General features: G+C 42.0%; 2 protein-coding genes across 3 annotated transcripts in view; one reads left to right on the forward strand and one right to left on the reverse strand.

Annotated features, from left to right (window-relative positions):
• PODXL (podocalyxin like) overlaps positions 1-4949 on the forward strand; it is a 51455-nt gene extending 46506 nt beyond the window's left edge. Inside the window, exon 8 of the mRNA XM_055307472.1 lies at positions 852-4949. Coding sequence (XP_055163447.1) covers positions 852-1049 — 198 coding nt within the window. The 3' untranslated portion in view covers positions 1050-4949. The remainder of the gene's footprint in view (positions 1-851) is intronic.
• An 11491-nt stretch (positions 4950-16440) lies between these two features.
• MKLN1 (muskelin 1) overlaps positions 16441-18889 on the reverse strand; it is a 160180-nt gene continuing 157731 nt past the window's right edge. For both annotated transcript variants that reach the window (XM_055307473.1, XM_055307474.1), the window contains one exon: positions 16441-16796. In XM_055307473.1, coding sequence (XP_055163448.1) covers positions 16675-16796 — 122 coding nt within the window. In that variant the 3' untranslated portion in view covers positions 16441-16674. The remainder of the gene's footprint in view (positions 16797-18889) is intronic.

Here is an 18889-nt window from a genome sequence, read left to right on the forward strand (position 1 = left end):
CCTGGGCTTTGGGTCAGAAAGACGGGATAAGCCCTGGCCTCGCCTCCTAGTATCCGTCTGACCTTGAGCACTGACCTTGCGCACGCCCCGTAATCCCCGAGCGCCCCACCCCCACCCCCCTCTGCGCGTGGGGATGATACCCAATCCCCACCCTGCAGGGCCGCTCTGAGGATTCCCAGAAACGAAGGGGCCCCGGCGTAGCCCTTTTAGCCGTCTTCCTGGAATTCCACCCAGACCCGTAGCTCTCAGCCCTGGCTGTGCATCGTGGGGACAGTTAGCAGAATTCCCACGCCTGCCTCTTCACATGCCGGTTGAATCAGAATCTCTGGATCTGAGTATTTGCTGAGAGCTTCTGGGGCGACCCAACTGCATGACCCAGGTTGCATGTCAGATAAAGACTTAGAGAAAGCACAGGTCCCGGTGCAGCAGAGGTGGCACAGGTCCTGCTGCACCCACACTGCTTAGGCCTGGAGAGGTCCTCGCTCACCCGGCCTAATGAGAGTCATTTCCTTCAGTTCAGCAGGGTGAGGCAGGTGCCAGGAGAGTACGTTTTGAGGGGGATGAGGGATAGAGGAAAGAGACTGGAGGTTTCTGGAAAACAAAGTCCATTTCCACAGACTTCATGGATTTGCCAACAGGGTAAAGTCAAGTGAGTTGGGAATTCTAGGATGCTGGGTCAGTCTTCGTCTCAAAGTAGAGGTAGGCCAGTAGCCACAAGGGCCTCCAAGAGCATGTATTGCACACCCTACCCAAACCGCGGTTCCTGGATTGTAGGGGTGGGGTGCCCATGTGATTTTAAGGCCTTAAGCCCTCCAAAATGACCCTTTTTTGGGCCATCTTCCCTATCCTAGCAACGGCTGACAGAGGAGCTGCAGACGGTGGAGAATGGTTACCATGACAATCCCACACTGGAAGTGATGGAGACCTCATCAGAGATGCAGGAGAAAAAGGTGGTCAACCTTAATGGGGAGCTGGGGGACAGCTGGATCGTCCCTCTGGACAACCTGGCCAAGGATGACCTGGACGAGGAGGAGGACACACACCTCTAATCAGGTCCGCAGGTGGCCCCCGACAATGCTACAGCGCTCTGGACTGAACCACCTCAAGTGCCATTTGGACAGGGGAGGAAAATCCTTCCCAGTTGAGGGAAAGACGGGAGGAGGGAAGCAGACTTGGAAGGTTCCCACCTCCCAATCCCCACAGGGCCTTAATTTTCCCTTTTCACACTGAACAAATCCCATTCTGTCTAGATTCCTCTTGTAAAATAACCCACTAGTGCCTGAGCTCCGTGCTGCTGCAAGACGAGAGGCAGAGCACTCACGCAGTCATCAGTAGAATCCCTTCACCTCCCGGCCGAGGTGACTGAGGCCTGAGGGGGGTCAGGTCCTGCTCATCCAGCCCCTCAGTGACAGAGGCGGGACGGAAGCAGAGCTGCGGCCTGCGGCCCCTGCGGGGGAGCTCCCTCCCGCCCCACTGCTGCCGTCCCTCAGGGGTGAAGCTACCAGTCGACGGACGGGACAGCAGATGGGATGGAAGGGACAACATGGGCCAGATCCTGTCTCAGTGGGATTTGACTCCATCCAAGGACAGGCTCCTGGCCGTCCATCTCCTCCAACCGCAGCCTGGCCGGCCAGTGTCCCCGTCTCCTTTGAGCTTGCTCCCCCCCCCCCCCAGGGCCCCTGGGACTCACTGAGTTCGTCATGGCCTCAAACCCCTTGCTCTGGATTTTGGCTTCCTTGCATTTGCTTAGGGATCCTGAGACTTAACCCACATAAGACTCCAGTGTGAACAAGGTCTGCCTCTGGGATCCATCTGCAGGTGAAAAAAACAGGGGGACGCCCTTCACCCCAGGATGGGTCCTGGCCCACCACCCAGGGCAGTCCTTGAAGAGGCTCCACGGGGACTCCTTTGGCTTCCCACTCCTGTGGGGACCAAAATCTGCAGCCGCTATGAAGGCGAGGTGTTCCTATTTTGTTCTCTGCTCAGCCGGTGAGGTGGGGAGCCGAGTTCAGGGATCCCCCTGAGACCCAGCAAGAAAGAGCAGTAGCTGCAGGGCACACTTTCCCAGGGCCCAGTCCACAGAGAGGTGTCTTGACAATCCATCGATACAGTTAGGAAGGCTAGGCTTTGCTCTCTGTTCCATGGGAAACTCAGGGACTTTTCAAGTTGCTGAGAGTTTTGTTACTGTTTTTTTAGTCCAGCCCTCTACTGCCACAAGCCAAAGCTCCAGTTGCTGGGAGACTTTTCAGTTAACCAATCTCACCGATTTCTGGTTCTCCTGTGCCATCGGGTGAGAAGGGCCTAGAAAGTGCCACGCATTTTAAGTTGCACAGGAGCAGCCTGGGAGGCCAGGGAGCGGGGGCAGTTCCCAGCAGCACGCAGTGGGCCTCGCCATGTCCCCTTCTCTGCACTCGTGGCAGAGCTGCCTAGTTCTGCGGTTTCTGGTGGCATCTCAGGGAAACAGGACCGTGAAGAGGTTTGGAGGGAGCTTAGCAGTTAGCTCCCATGCAGAAGTCACCCGACGACTGGACACAGTGAGGTTTAATTGGATTTTCTGGGAGGCCCAGATCCCAGATTTTATACACCTTTGCCCACGGTCTCTCTTGCTCCTGGTGTAAAATTTCCTGACGCCAACTCGGAAGATGGGCAGAACTGCTTAGGAGAGTGAAAACTGTAATTTCAGGGCAAGAGGTCAGAACCCCAGGACCTGCAGGCCTGGGCTGTGTCCTGATGAAATAGGCAGCCTGCTTTAGAACAGCTTATTATTATTTTTTAAAGGATCTTAGCTGGGGGAAGATCTATGCCCTTCCCTGGATGCCTCGTTCCTCCTTCAGAGCCTCTGGCCTTTGATATCCTAGTTTCACAAGAGCTAGAGAGATGCTAGACTAACAAGGATCCAAAAGTCTTTGCCCTGATTGTCTAGCATTTGAAGGTTGGCAGGGGAGAGAACAATGCTAGTCTGGGAGTAAAAAAAAAAAAAAAAAGAGAGAGGAAATCTTGTTATAACTGGGAAGGGATCTGTTTGCTTCCTTCCTGCCCAACATTGGGTTCTTTCCACCCAGCGGGATTCTATTGTGGCGTCTGTGGAAGAGGCCACTGGGTGACTACTCCTTGGCTGATTCTGGGTCCCATTTTACCAGCCAGCCTCTAGACAGAGACGGCAAGTATGCCTCCACAAACTGATTGAAGGCTACAGCCCCACAGCCTCTTGGGCAGAGGGATGATGCCTGGCAAGGACTAGAGTAACAACTATACTTGGTCAAGAGGAATGACTGTGGCTCTGTCCAAGGGGCACCTTGGGAAGCTTTGAGCTGCTTCAGACGCTCATTTTGGTGCATTTTCAGATTGGGTTACTCTAGCCTTTTAGGGCAACTTCAGAATCGAATACCTTGCTCTTGCCACTTAAGACACCTGTGTCAAGGGCCACGTGTCGGCAAAGGTCATCTTCACCCCACATCTGCACTGGGTTCTACATGCTGTCTGGTAAGTCAGATCCTGGGGCTGAGAAGAAGAGGAACATCAGCAACTCAGCATGACTTTAAACAAGTTGTGCCAAAGGGATATCATGAACTTTCCATCGGTGGCACACTGGTTTCCCTGAGCTGCGTAAATGGCCAGAAGCCACGAATCTGTAACTGGATGGAAACCCAGAGGGGAAGCATGCTGTTCTGTGAACGGGGAGGGAAGCGGCAGTGCTTAGGAAGGGGTACAGAAATAGGCTCTGCGTCGTAGGGACAGAATACGGGTTTAACGGAGTCGATGCCAGGTTCTTTCTTTCCCTCTTGATAAGGAAGGCTAGCAGAAAGTTTATTTAAACCACTTCTTGAGCTTTAACCTTTTTGACAATATACTGGAGAAACTCTGAAAAACAAGTCCAAGCTGATACACATATACATACTTTTTAATGATGTAAATACAACAGCCACATGTTAATCCACCCTGCACTGCTTTAAGTGAATATACACTGGGAAAACGTGTTAGTTGAGGTGGCTTTTTTTCTCTCAACAGGAATGTAAATGTCTAATTCACTAGAAAGGACTTTTATTTTTCCTCTAATGAAAAATGAGATACAAGACAAGCCGATGACAAGTATCTGTCTTACACAGATCAGGCATTTTTATTTTTAAACATGATCTTCACCCCCCCCCCCCCCGAAGTCTTAGCAGATCACAGGAAGGCTTGGAGTCCATGTGCACTGGTTGACACTCTAGTCCTAGGGAGGCTTTTAGAGACCTAGTCCTATCTTTGTTTTGTTCTTCACAAAGAAAGAAACTGAAGCCCAGAAAGATCGAGTGGCTTGTCCAAAATCACATGGTTAGTGACAGAAACAGGATTACAACACAGGTGTTGTGGGCCTCAGAAGGAATTAGTAAATTAAGGACTGCTAATTAAGGCGCCAGGATGAGACAAAGGACAGAATTCCCTTCTCAGATCTCTTCCTGCAGCAAGGCTGGGGCGAGCCTGACGTTAGGAACCATACTGGCCTTCTGCACTTCCTCCGAGTTCAGGTCTAAGATGTACATGAATGATACTTTCCTGTCAAGGGACAGTTTTGAATGACCCTGTTTTACATACGGATCTTCTACTAGCAGGACTAAGGATCAAAGGGAACAAGCTCCAGGAAGGCAGGGAGGGGCAAGAGTAGAGCAATTGCCTTTTTTTTTAATCACTGTTTCCAGCTGACGGCTCAGGTTTGGTGAAAACCCAACACTTGAGTGGGAGCGAGGAGATTACTAGCTGGATGTGTGTCTCTTCTGTTATTAGTGAATGTTAAACAGTTTGCCCAGGAGACTGGGGGAAGCATGTGTCTTCATGGACAGGGGTCTGAAGTACACTGGAATTTATGGAAAAACTTGTTTGTAAAGACTCTGTAATTACTGCCATTTTCTTACAAAACTATATTTTGGAAAATTGTATACTGTCAATTAAAGTGCTTTTGTGTAAGCTGGTTCAAGGCCTGTTGAACTTGATTGGCCGGTTGGCTTATGTTCCTCATAAGCCAACTTGTGCAGAGGCTCGAGGCCCAAGCGCCTGAGGACAGGAGGTGCAGGGATGAATGCGGCACCCACTGCTCTTACGATGGGGTGGGGGGGGGGGGAGGGCGGTGCAGGGAGCGAAGGAGAAAGAGGGAAGCTGAGAGGAAGAAGGGGATTCTGGACCGGGCGATGGTTCTCCAGGTGGCCTTGGGCTGTTGTAGTGATCACTGCTGAATCGTCCTCGCACTTTTATCTGTTCTACCTTCTTCCTTCCCTCCCCTTGTGGCTCAGATACAATCATGAGTCACCCACCACTAAAGATCCTTGAGCCCTGGTCAAGTGTGAAAACACGGGCGTAGAGACAAAACAAAAATATAAAAAAACAAAGAGCTTCTGTTCTGGGCCTGTTACTGCTGCGCAAAGGCTCTGCTTGCTTGTCCGGAGCAGCCCGCCGCCGCCGCCGCCTCTCCGCTCCTTCCTGGAGGGGGAAACGCGCTCCCGACTCGCCTCGCCTCGCAGGCTTGCAGGCGGGAACCGTCCCAGGAAGGGTCCGCGTTCATACCGCTCTGGGCCATCTCTTCCGCGCGCCTCGTCACTTAGAGGTCACAACCTTGCTCAGGAACGGGCACTCCTCTCCCAGCAGGGATTCTCTGCGAGGACACAGCTATTTCAGTGGTAGCAGGAGGCCTGGGAGCCACGGCGTTTTTCTCTCCCGTCTTCCATTCTTTTCTCGCTGCCACATTAATGCAGGCGTTCCAACAACAAAGCACAGTTCTAGAATAAGACCACTGTTAACAATTTCCCGGCCTCCCCCCACCCAGTATGATTTGCCTTTTATATAGGAGTTCTGAAAGGCAGTTAACACCCCTAATAGTGGGCCAGAGTTGGGCCAGGGGTGTTTTGAGGTGAACTTCAAGAGTGTGCCAAGAATACAGAAAAGAGTACAAGCACCAGGAACCCGGGCAGGCTCCTTGGCCATGCTGGAGGCACACTGTTCTGAGAATGGCTCAAAGATTATCGCTGGCCACAAAGTAGACCTGAGGCTCCGTTCTTTTCCTGAATAGGGCATTCACCCTGTTCCCTGCTCTGCCAACCAAGAAGCATTCAGTGGTCTTTTTAATTTGTTAGGCCTCTGTCACTCACACTTACCCTGCCCTACAAGCTTGGTGCCAAGCCATGCATTTCTTTTGCACCCTAAGGGAAAAAAGTAGGAAAAAAAAAAAGGACTGGCTATTATATAACACTAATGATAAATACTGAGAGAGTATTTTTCAAGGACCTTGGCAGTTTACAAATTAAAAAAATCGATGGGATCCTAGCAAATGGGATCTGCTGCCAAGATGTATTTGTTAGATGGAGAGAGGTGAGGCAGAGTTGAGGCTGCCCAGTGCTACACAAAAGTCCCTGGGGGATCTGGAAATAACCCTAGGGTTCCCTGCCTATGCCCTGGGCCACCCATTCTCTGGCCCAAGTTCAGGTAGCAGCTGTGACCATGTGTGCTGTACATGTCGCCCCGCTTGGGATGTGCCAACTATTAGAACTTGCTAGCACAGATGTGGACAGCCTGCCTCAACCTATAGCTTTCCTTTCTTCCCCGTAAGAAGAACATCATGTTCCTCCGTCCCACCTTCCCTATGCAACAGAAAGCTAAATTTCTCTTCCTCTTCTGTCAAGACACTAAAAGGCAAAAGAAGATGTGGCATCTGTGGTGCTTAGGTAAAGAAGCAACGTATCCAAATAGTATTTGCACCTAAGCCAGGACTAATATAGGCTTCAGGATAGCCTCAGTTTGCCTTTCCATTCATACCTTCAGAATCTGAAGGATTAGGGATTTAAAAAAAAAAAAAAAAGCCATTACCAGGGAAAATATTTTTTCAATTTCCATGGACTCTGTGGTTGACTTTTCTAAGTATGTCAGATGGGCACACATGGCCAATTCCCTATTCTCTCCTTGGGTAAGCAGAGGCTTTTACCTCTGTAGGTCTCCACACTCACTTGGTGTGTGAGCGAGCACCTGCCATCACAACTGTTCAACACAAAGCCCTCTGCTTATCTGCTGTCTTCCCGCCAGAAGACAAAATATATCAGAGAGGAGGTGTCCCACATTTTGATCCTTTTGAGTTCTCCGGAGGATTAACCAAGGAAAGGCCAGTTCCTTACCTTATCACTGCATATCATGTTTTCCGGTTTTGAAAACAAAAATGTTAGTTATGAGCAATGCTCAAAGCACACTCTAGAAATGAAAGCTATGAAGAGGGATCACTTGATTCATAAATTGAGAAAATCCCCATTTTGAATAAAATCAGTTGACAACTCACTCACTGCAGAATGCAAGATTGCAAAGCTAAGCATGTAAAAGGGACCAGGAGATGAAAAATGTCAAGAAGAGGTCCTGTCCATCTGGAAAGCTCACACAGCTCCTGCCAAACAACTCATGCTCTTTTGTTTGGCTTATCAGAGTTTCTTTTCTCAAATGTTCAGTCCTTAAAATTTCTTTCCCCTTTATTAGGCACAGGAATCCAGAATTTTTCAAAACTTTGCAACAGCTCCAACTCTCTTTACTGTATTTTCTGTAATTAATTTTCTTCTAGTTCCTAACCTATACAGGTAGGTATAGGCTTCCCCCTTAAAGAAAATCTGGGAAACACTAGTCCAATTTATAAAAACAGATCAGATAGGGCTGGTCATCAATAGTAGATAAAAGACACCACCTAATGAAATAGTTTACCAGTGTTCTTTAAATATGGAAACTTCCCCAGGAAACTGAGATCCATCAGAACGTCTTTATTCCAGCACTGTCTCAAAGGAAAATACCAAATGGCTTTTCTACAGTGGGTAACATTTTCCATCTTTGGAAGCCTGAATAAAACTCACCTTTTTGAGGGAAAAATACAACAAATGCAAGTATAAAGTATGTAAACATTTTAAAAGTTGACTTCAAAAGTAGTTTCAGCAAACGTAAGAGACATCTTGTAGTGTCCATATATAACTTTTTATTAAGAAAATGAACAAAATACATTCTTTCTCCATATGTACATTACATACAACATAATTCTACAGTTGCAATCATTCAGCAGATCACTCATTTATTTATTCACAAAGCAGTGTTAACACAGTCACCAAATCTGGGATCAGAAAATTCCTTGTATGAAACAGAAAAAAAGAAAAGAAAAAAGAAAAGAACCTAAAATGTCCATACAGACTGGGCAAAAATAAGATAAACCAGAGAGGATCATAAGAGGAATGGGGAAGACTGCAGAACACACCCAACACAGTCCAACAATGACCTGGAACACTAAATGATATGAGAAGAGAGCTGGTGCCCCCAAAGCATTTCTGTTTAAAAACTCCAACTAGCTCATGCCTGCTATTCCAGAGTTCCCTCTTGATTTCCATTTCTGATTTAGGTTCTTTAGGATACAGCCCAAAGCCATGTTGCCACTGAAGAGGAGGGTAAAGGAAAGAGTAGAAACCTCGAGAGGCTGCAGTTTTCTGGTTTACATACTAAAAAAAGAAGTCTCGTAGGAAATATAAAACTGAATCTTAGCGGGTGAACAGAGAAATACATTTATTTGGAGAGGTATCTGTTCAAGCATGGTAAGGGAACTCTTGTTCCCAGGGTTCCAGGATTCCTTATTTACATTTATGTTCATCTGTTTTTTTTTTCTCTGCTTTTCCTTTGGCCTTTGAAAACTACCTCATTCTTTTTGGGTGTGGTTTTACTTAGGGTCATATTAAGTCCACCTAAATAGAAAGCTCTTCATGGGTGTGAATATGCTTCAGACGTCATAAAAAGCTGCATAAATGGTGCATAAAGGGCTTAAACATTCAAATAACTTTTAGAGATGAATTTCCAGTAAGCTGAACAAGTCAGCTCCTTATAGCTTCTAAGCAATACTTTCTATCCACTGTTCAGGTTTAAAAGATACATATCAAGAAAATCATTTTCAGACTGTCAGTCTGGGAAGGGGCAGTGCTTAAAGGGATATAAGTAACGGCGGGGACACACGCTCACACCCTGTCCTCCTCACGTGTTTTGGTAAAACACAGTGAGAATGGCTGCGTCTTTTTTTTTTTTTTTAACTTTTTTTCAGGGCTTTACCATGTGGGTTAACAGAAGAAAGTCAGGAAAAACAAAATGAGTTAAGTCTCCTCGATTAGTTAATAGTGGTATTCCCTCTTTTACACTTGTAATTTCCTAAATTTCTATAATAAACATTTTTTATATCACAAACATCAATAAATGTTATTACTTAAGAGCCCCATAAGAGAAGTTTAATACTCTCCAACTTTCAGATGAGCCGGTTGCTGTAACGCTAGGTTTCCAGTCTAGGTGTTTCAACAAAGAGAAGAAGCTATCCACAGTATTAATAAGCAAACCTGGAAAGATAGAATCTATTGGGTATGGATGGAGCTGTATCTTTCTTCCCAATTTAACTTCCAGTCCAACTTTGGCTTTGAGGATCTATCTCTAATCTGAAAGGACCTTGATTTCTGGCCACTGAATACTACTTTATAAAAGAAGTAAGCACATTGACTTAAAACAAATGGTAACATCTTTCCCAAGTCGTTTATGTGTAAATATGCCATTTTGGAAAGATGGAACAATGTTTGTTACCAAGACCAAGACAAGAAAAGGAGGTCCTCATCTTAGCTATCCTATACTCTTTGTCTGAGGCTACAGACTCAACTCTACATAGAGTTTGAAATAGTGACAGGGAAGGAATCTCTGTAAAAAAAGATTATTTTATACATATGTGTGTGTGTATATATATTCATAAAGGAAATTTGCTCATAGAAAAATGTCACTATTTTGCAATTTTGAAATTGAGCTGAAGACTATACATAAAGGAAAATTAATATACTACGTAATTTTTTTCATTTCAAAAGACATTTTGCACAAGTCAAAAAAGCAAGGTGTCTTAAAGAATAACACAATTACAGCATCTCTTAGCCAGGCAAAATGTAATCCTTAAGAGAGGAAGTCCACTTTAAATTCTCTAAATGGATGGTTTACAATTGAGGGAGAAAACAGTTTACAACTGGTCAGTCACCGAAATCATTTTTGCTGCAAGAGGGAAAAATCATCTCAAAAAGGAGACCAAGTATGTAACTTTTTAATATATGTGCTGCCGAAGCGAGCATAGGATATAACTTTTTAAAACATGTATCTTCCCCACGGAAGGCTACTCATATTTAAATTGTAGAGTCTGATATCCTACTCTAAGATTTGGGGTTGGGTAGACAATTACTTTACTTTGTCTTATAGTTTATATTTAGTGCTCTAGAAAGTATAGCTAGTGTGTATATGTAAAATTGAGCTAAGCCTTTACAAAGATTGAATATCTTAGGACTTCCAAAGTAGGCAACTGAAGAAAGGTAAAGCCATGCATCTCTGTCCTCAGCTTCCTCTCCTCTCATCTCAAGAAGGCAAATACAGCAACTACAAGGCAAGATGTTAAAACAGGCTAGCAGACATCAGATGGCATGGCCATGATGGTGTAAGATCCTTTCTTTGTTGCAAAAGGAATTGATAAAGCTCTGCCAGCTGCAATGGAATTGGGCTTATTCTAGAAACCTTCTCTCATTAATCACATTCCAGATGTGGAGGAGACCTAAAGAATAAACCAAAATTATTAAATTGTTCTTTTTTTTTTTTTTTTAAAGTAGGCTCCATGCCTAGCATGGAGCTCAATGTGGGGCTTGAACTCATAATGCCAAGATCAAGACCTGAGCTGAGATCAAGAGTCAGACCCTCAACTGACTGAGCCACTCAGGTGGCCACAAAATTATTAAATACTTCTCATGCCAAGCCCAGAACTCATGGATCTCTTGGCAAAGCAGATAAACAGAGACCCATGGGATTGTGCATAATTAATTTTAAAGTACGGAAAACAATTGATGTCAGCGTAGTTCTGTATGGGCTGTAAGTTAAACATGTAGTGACGATCTTTTAAAAGGCTAGAAAATAACCAAATGACACTGGCTGAACTGTAACAAAGGCTTTCTTTCTTGAGATTTGCTAACAAAAGAGAACTAAAGCTCAAAACCGGCTATTTGAGCAACTCCTTAATCATGCATACAGGCCTGTTCAGTGTACCACACAGTACTTTTCCTTCCTGCCAATTAATCTGGCAGTCATTAAGCACTGAGCGAAACTGAATGATGATCTCTTCAGGCTGGTATTGGTGCGGTAGACAGCTCAGATATCCACACTCACTGCTGTGAATGCTAGCATCCCAGATGGTACAGAGCTGTGTTTCGGCTTAAACTTGATGAGAAAGCAAGTCCCATGGGAGTCCCAAAACTGCATGTTAGAATGTTTTATTGCTGGTTTTTCCTACTGGATCCTTATCAATAAACTAGCTGAATGTAAGAAACTGCTCAGCTAGTTTAAACTCTCGAGTCCATCACACTGGGTTTTTCTGTTCCAAGACCCCAAGAACTCTTTGGGAGATGATGAAAAAAAGAAACTAACCAGAAATGCTGTTTTCTGAAGACTACACAGAACAACTGAGCTGTGATTCCTTTTGACAGTCATCTTCCCAGAAATGCATTAGTAAAATGAGTTTAGGGTTAGAATGGAGAGCTTTCTCTTTCATTTAAGGTTTGCGGACCTTTGCATCCACGAACAAAAAAACTCTTACTTTCCTTTCTCTAACATATCTGCATTCTCCTCTCCAGTCTTGTTCCTGGGGCTCAATACCACCAAGTGAAAATGCCATATAGACAGGCAAAATAGGATACCGCACACAGATGTTTAATAGTTCAACGACACTGTTTGAACAGCAGATAAAAAGGAATGTGAATTATTTCATAATTATAAATCATAATTTAAAAAAAATGAACAAATACAAATCATTTCATAGCAATAAAAGCTATTCCTAATATACAATTACACTGGAAATTCAAAGTCAATTCTTAACACAAATTCCAGCTTCAGCAGAATGTCAATGCTACTCAAAGGTAGTGGGAATAGAGGAAAAAGAGCTAAAAAATTTAAAGAAAAGACAAGAGGCAAATGGAAATCTGATAATGTGCTGAATTCCATGAGCTCTGCTATGACACTTGCACCTGATCATCAGTTTTATGACTATGTTTCCTAGTGCCAAGAAAAGAAGCCAACACTGGCTCCTCCACTGAAGCAGCCACAGCCATGTTACCATTCTCCAAATGAAAATAACAAGGATTTTTATAGCAATGTCTGACCACTATTAGTTCTTTAACAATGGAAAATTTTTAGTTTCACTATTCTGTTGTCATAAACAAGAATAAAAGAGCATGTTTGCCTCAAAATGATTCTGACCTTTTCTCAGCAGTACAACACTCATAAGTAATGCCATAGAAAACCTAGGAAATCTAGAGCTGAAAAAGCCAAGAATAAAGTCAAGTCAGCTAAGGAAATAATGGGTATACAATTCACACTAGTTGGTGGGTAGGAAGAAATCAAGGTTAAGAAATTATGTAAAATAAAATCTCTAAGACAGCACTTTTTTTCAGGAAAAAAAGAGCATCTGGTGAAGAAATCAAGAAATTGCAATGAGTCCTTCTGCCAAAACAAACAATGACAATATCATTCAGCTGATCTAGCTGGCTCTTAATGAACTGTTTCAACAAACCTGGAACTGCCCACCTTCAACTAAAATACCTCTACACCAGAAATTTTGGATAGTCATTTCAGCACTGACAGAAATCACAGGGAGAAACATTGGCCACACACACACACAAATAAAAAATAAAAATAAAAAAAATCACAGAAGAAAAATGTTATTTGACGTTATTCAACAAGAAACACAGAAGACAACAAGAAACACAAAAACCTTTGAGAGAGCCCAAAGATCTAATCTACAAGTATTGTCATATGCAGACCCTATAGGATACTCTCCAATAATCATAAACTTTTTCTGAGGAAGCATGCAAACTCAGATCAAGGACAGTTTAAATAACCTCAAACTTAGTAAAAATTCAGGCCAGAATTTATGCAAAAGGATGAAACTGCAGATGGTCATGGATTTTTAAGAAAAGAAGGGTGATGAAGGCTATGTTTTTTATAGCTAGATGACTGTTTAGAGTACACACTGTAATGATCCCTTCTCATACAAATCACTTCAAACCATAATTCTTAAATCCTAGGTAACATTCAACTGGCTCAAGAATTAATACAACATTCACTCAGGAAGTAAGTAAATGACCCATAATTACTGAATGAATTCCATATGGTGTTAAGAATAATTATGACTTCCTTATGTTATAACCATGAAACTGAGTAGAATTCAGAGAATAAAATCAGGAATATGCTCCTAAGTGCTTTTTGATCCACCGAACATCATTCTTAATGTAGTTTTTATTTGTAGGTTAGATTTTTTTTTAAAGATTTTATTTATTTATTCATGAGAATACACAGAAAGGAGAGAGGGAAGCAGAGACACAGGCAGAGGGAGAAGCAGGCTCCATGCAGGGAGCCTGATGTGGGACTCGATCCCGGGACTCCAGGATCACACCCTGGGCTGCACGCAGTGGTAAACCGCTGAGCCATCGGGGCTGGCCCTGTAGGTTAGATTTTAAAACGTTTTTATTATATAAAATCCTGTTAATGTATTTCTAGCATTTTTAAGGCAGATGTGTGAAGAGATCCGCTAGAAGGATAAGCTGGGAACCATTTCTATTCAACAAACATATTTCACCCCAGAATGTTGTTTTATAATCTTAAATCACTGTGGTTTAAACTCAGTAAGTCTTTCTGTGATAAATCAGTGAATTGATTCTCTAATGTTTTATATCAGTTTCTACTTATTAGATATGGACAGGTCAGGTTTAGCATCAATGAAAACCAGGTCTAAAAAGATGATCTTGTGAAAAGCTAAGACAGCCAGCTTGCGCACTTAGGCACCCAAGCCTGGAGTCCTTTGCTTGAATGAGATCAATATATTTGAATTAATCAAACTGGCCACATGAGGTCTCTGTTATTCCACAGAATACAAAAACATTTTAGATGTAGTTTTCAAATCAGGTAATTTCTCATGAAGTACAAGCGATGAAAATAATGTTGCAGATCTAGTTTACTATGTTGGAATAATATATTCCACTGGGAAAGAGAGAAATGGGAATCAAGTTGAAGCTACAGATAATGAAATGGAGTAAACTGTATCCTGCTAGCGAATGCATCTAAAATATCAGCCAATTGTTTCAACTGGGACTCACTAAACTAGAATGAAAGCATTTCAAGGAGTGAAGCACAGATAATTTGGCATACCTAAACACCGTATCTAAATACCAAATTAGAGGATTTAAATTATAATATACTGCTGGAATTCTTGGAAATATATGTAGCTCCTCACTAAATATATAAACAAGTTTCAAATCAGGTCTGTTGTGAAATGTGAGCGATGTGTTGACCTTGGTCCTGGATATTATGAAGCCCTACATTCTCTTGCAATCGTTGTCAGCAAATGCTCCTTGAAAGCCCCATGGTACAAACTCTACCTACGCAACAACCTCCTCAACAGAATATCTCACTTGGGCAACACTGAATGGCTCACTATGATTCAGCTCCATTTGAATATGTTAGTGAAAAAAAGTTAATAAAAAGGTAAAAAAAGTTCCACCTAAATAAAGTGACAAAAGATAAAATTAAAATGAACTTATGTTAAAAAGCCATTAGTAGAGAGTCCAGGAAAAAAACAAAATCACAGAAGTCAAGAACTGAGTTTCTTCCAAATCTATGGAACCCATGAAAAAAAAGTGACAAAAGAAAGTGCTGTAGAGACAAATGGTGGAGGTAGCCGAATTTCATTTGGTTAGTGTGTTCAAAGTGCCAGAACTCATGGCAAGCAAAACTTGAGCTTTTAGCAAGTTCTTTACTATCAACTCTCTGATTTCTATGTTTCCATAAAACAAGATTCAATAGGCTACAATATTTGGGATAATATTTTATGCTCTTGACTGTCTGGGGGACTGTCATTTTATGAAGCTGTACAAGAATGTAAGTAGATTCTATTTGTTCACCTATAAAGTCACTTGATTATTCTGTAGCTGCACAATTTGGTACTTAGTAAATTACATTCTATACCTCTCACCAAGTAAGATACAGATCTAATTGTGTAATAAATCACTATGGATAGCTTTGGGATACTTGGAAAGCTAAGGAGCCCAAGATTCAAATCTAGAATTAGGAAAAACAGATTTCTGTCCATTCCCAAAAGCAGTGAAACCAAGCAATGAAGACAGTGAAGAGGGGTCTCAGTCTCATTCCTACACATGAGACTTTTCAAAAGTGCAAGTCAAAGTCTTCTCTTTCTTTGGTGAGGCCTAATCTTGCTACTCAGGGACATTCCACAAAGTCTTTTGCTTTTCAGAGCTACTGACTGATGGACACTTATTGTACTGTCTGCTTTAAGCATGGTGGGCATCAGTTGCATACAGCACATTTTGAGCAAAGGCAAGCACTGGCCAGGTGTGGGCTTCCTACACTGCACTCCACAGCACCCCATGGAATGATACATACATACCTCTATCTCCCACAAAAAAAAAAATGGAACAGTGGGAAAGCCCATCTGCCTTTTTTTTTTAATGAAAAAAATATCTGCACCATTATTTTCTTTTTCTCCACTTAAAAGCCTATGTGTGCTTCACGAAATGCCTGTCAGCTGTATTCCACTGGACAACTACACACCAGTATTCTTTAAGGTATCAGTATACAGAAGCAGATGTGGGGAGCCAACGTATATGGAAATAAACAAAAGCATAGCTCTGAAAACCCACTTTCCCAAGTGGAAATGCTACAAAGAGCACAAAGGGGGAATGGAATCAGCTCTACCAGAGGAAAGAGTCATTTTCTTCCAAAATTTTCTACAAAGACATCAATGAACATATTAATCACTACTAGAATCTTCTTGCTGGTAATTTTTATATTGGCTCTTAAAGGTTCTGAACTATAATCTCCTCAGTTTAAGGTTTCTGTGACTCAAAGCTATTGTAATATCCACTATAAAATATGTCATTATAGAAATACTATATACCAATCTCAGATAAGTACCTGGATCAATCATGGGTTAGTTTTTAGTTCTATGACAAGGAGCATAAATCTGAGCCCTCTGTTCCTCCTACTGTTTAATGCAATACAAGACTCTAATCGACAAAGACACATATTTCACTTTAACATACATCATTTGCCCTACAGAACTATATACTTTTAAGAATGAAGGAAAGAGGTAAACAAGTGACACCACTTACAAGCTGTTGTGTGATGCAAGGTAAAGTGAAATGGGGAAGGAGGAGTAAGAAGAGAGGCCAAACCAGCTAACAATAAAACCCCATTCTTCCAGCACTGGGTCTGTCAACACGCTTACTTGCCCCAATTTTATAAAAATGAAATAAAAATCTGAAAAGGGTAAACTGCCTGATTATTTTGTCTTTTGTACTTATTCGTTCTTAAAAGTTAAAGTAAGAAAAAAATATATATATATTTAAATGGAAAGTATATCAATTTCACTTTATTAACCTAATTCAGGAAAGGGATGAGGAGAAAGGGGCTGAGGTTGGGTATGAAGGAAGAGGGTTAAAACTTGTGACAGTAAAGATCCCTTCAAAATTCTGGTGCAGTCCTCAATCACTGCAGCCTAACTGACAGTCAACAGAGTTGAACTCCAAAATACTGAAAGCAGACTCCTGTTCTCCATTTCTGTCCAGTGATCTTCGGTTACAGTGTGATGAGGTCTACCAGGTTGCCTTTAGGAGGAGTCATGCTGTCAGGAAAGAAATTTACTAAGGTGTCAAAGAGCTGAGTTCTTTGAGCGTAGGTGTGATCCACATCGGAAAAGCCTGGTAAAGGAGAGATACAAAGAAACTCATCGATTGTGTCTAAAACATGTAACAGAGAAACTAGTTGAGAAAAGCACCATTGTATAATGGAAAAATCAAAACCAAATTTGATTTCAAAACTAGACAGAGGTCCTGAACCCAGTTCTATTAACCTGGCAGTGGTGTGATCTTAGGTGAGTTAATCAGCCGTTCTGCAACTGTTTCTACAGCTGTAAATTTGTGTTAATCCTGCTTACTTGATGGTGTTACTGTGCATATTAAATACAATTACACTAGAAGCACCTGTTCTAATGACTGGCTTTAGAACAGTAATTAGACTGTTTTGTAACTAATTTAGTAACTTTAGTAACTAATACTGATTTCTCTTCTTTCCCTTATAAGCATTCTCTTCTAGTCCACTGAGGCAGTTTCACTCCTCTTTTCTGCCTTTATAATGCTTTTGACCCACTAAAATTTTTTTGATAATAAAAATACAATAAAATCAGAGGTGCCTGGGTGGCTCAGTCAGTGAAGCATCCAACTCTTAGTTTTGGCTCAGGTCATGATCTCAGGGTCCTTCCATTGAGCCCTGCATTGAGCTCACTGCGCAGTGTAGAGTCTGCTTCTCCCTCTCTCTCTGCCCTTCTCCCCGTTCTCTCTCATAAATAAATAAAATCTTTAAAAAAAAAAAACAAAAAAAATCAAAATGAAAAATATACTAAAATCACTTTCTTTAGCAAGTGGTTGAAAATCATTAAGGTCCTGAGAGTGGAAGTAGTCTCAGAGAACTGAGTGAAAACTCAGCTGAGGGAAATACATGTACAATAACATAGAAAAGAGTACCTGGCACATAGCAAATGCCATACATTTGTGGTACTATGCACTGGGCTCTATGCCAGGCACATGCCACGTGAAAAATTGAGCAATGAACTACTTTTATCCAGATAAACATTAGAAAGTGGATGAAATTCTTAAAAGGTGGGGACCATGGAACTAAAGCATTTTTCCCCCCTTTAACCTCTAGAAAACATGTAATTTTCAAGTTCATTCCAGCCAAAGGAATATTCAGTGAGATGCTTCCTTCCTTTAGTTAGCTGGTGTATTGCTTTAAGCTGCTTCAAATTTCTTATGTACATATGAAGTAGGAAAATAAAGTAGTTTTTATTATTTCTCCATTCGTGAAATGGCTGAGATATAAGAGCCCTACTGAGTACCATAAGACCTAAAAATAGTGCCAGAGTTATATATGCCATGATACTCAGTGGAAAACTATTTCAAATTGGATCAATTTTCATTCAACCTACAATATAGTTTTAGGTACACTCTGTTTTTTACTCTTGTAAAGAACATGAACAGAACAGAACAATGCCAAGGATACCAGTTTCCTGGAAGGAAAATAAACAATGCCTCAAGAAAGGTACATTCCTTTTTATTAAAAAAATTTTCTTACTCTTATTTTGAGGACAGATGGTTACTTCTTTGGAGCTTAAGATTTAGCAAAGAAATAGCATGGAAATGAATGGAAGGAAATACTCTAAAATGTAAACAAAGATATCTCTGAATGATGAGATTATTTTCTCTATTTTATGCTTTTCACAGTTTTCTAAAATTTTGAAAAATTTCAAACTCCTAGAAAAGTTTCAAGAATAGTACACCAAACAGTTATATACCCTTATCTAGATTACTTGTTAACATTTTGTCACATGTGTTCTCATTCTCTATTTGTTTGTATCCCACACATACTTTCTTTGTATAACTATTTGGGAGTAAATCGTAGACATTTTCATCTCTAAATACTTGGGTTCCAAAGATTCAGATGCAATGAAACGCCGGGACACCTGCACCCCGATGTTTCTAGCAGCCATGTCCACAATAGCCAAACTGTGGAAGGAGCCTCGGTGCCCATCGAAAGATGAATGGATAAAGGAGATGTGGTTTATGTATACAATGGAATATTACTCAGCCATTAGAAACGACAAATACCCACCATTTGCTTCAACGTGGATGGAACTGGAGGGTATTATGCTGAGTGAAGTAAGTCAATCGGAGAAGGACAAACAGTGTATGTTCTCATTCATTTGGGGAATATGAATAATAGTGGAAGGGAATATAAG

This window comes from Nyctereutes procyonoides, unplaced genomic scaffold (assembly GCF_905146905.1).
Source record: "Nyctereutes procyonoides isolate TBG_1078 unplaced genomic scaffold, NYPRO_anot_genome, whole genome shotgun sequence".
Classification (NCBI taxonomy): Eukaryota; Metazoa; Chordata; class Mammalia; order Carnivora; family Canidae; genus Nyctereutes; species Nyctereutes procyonoides.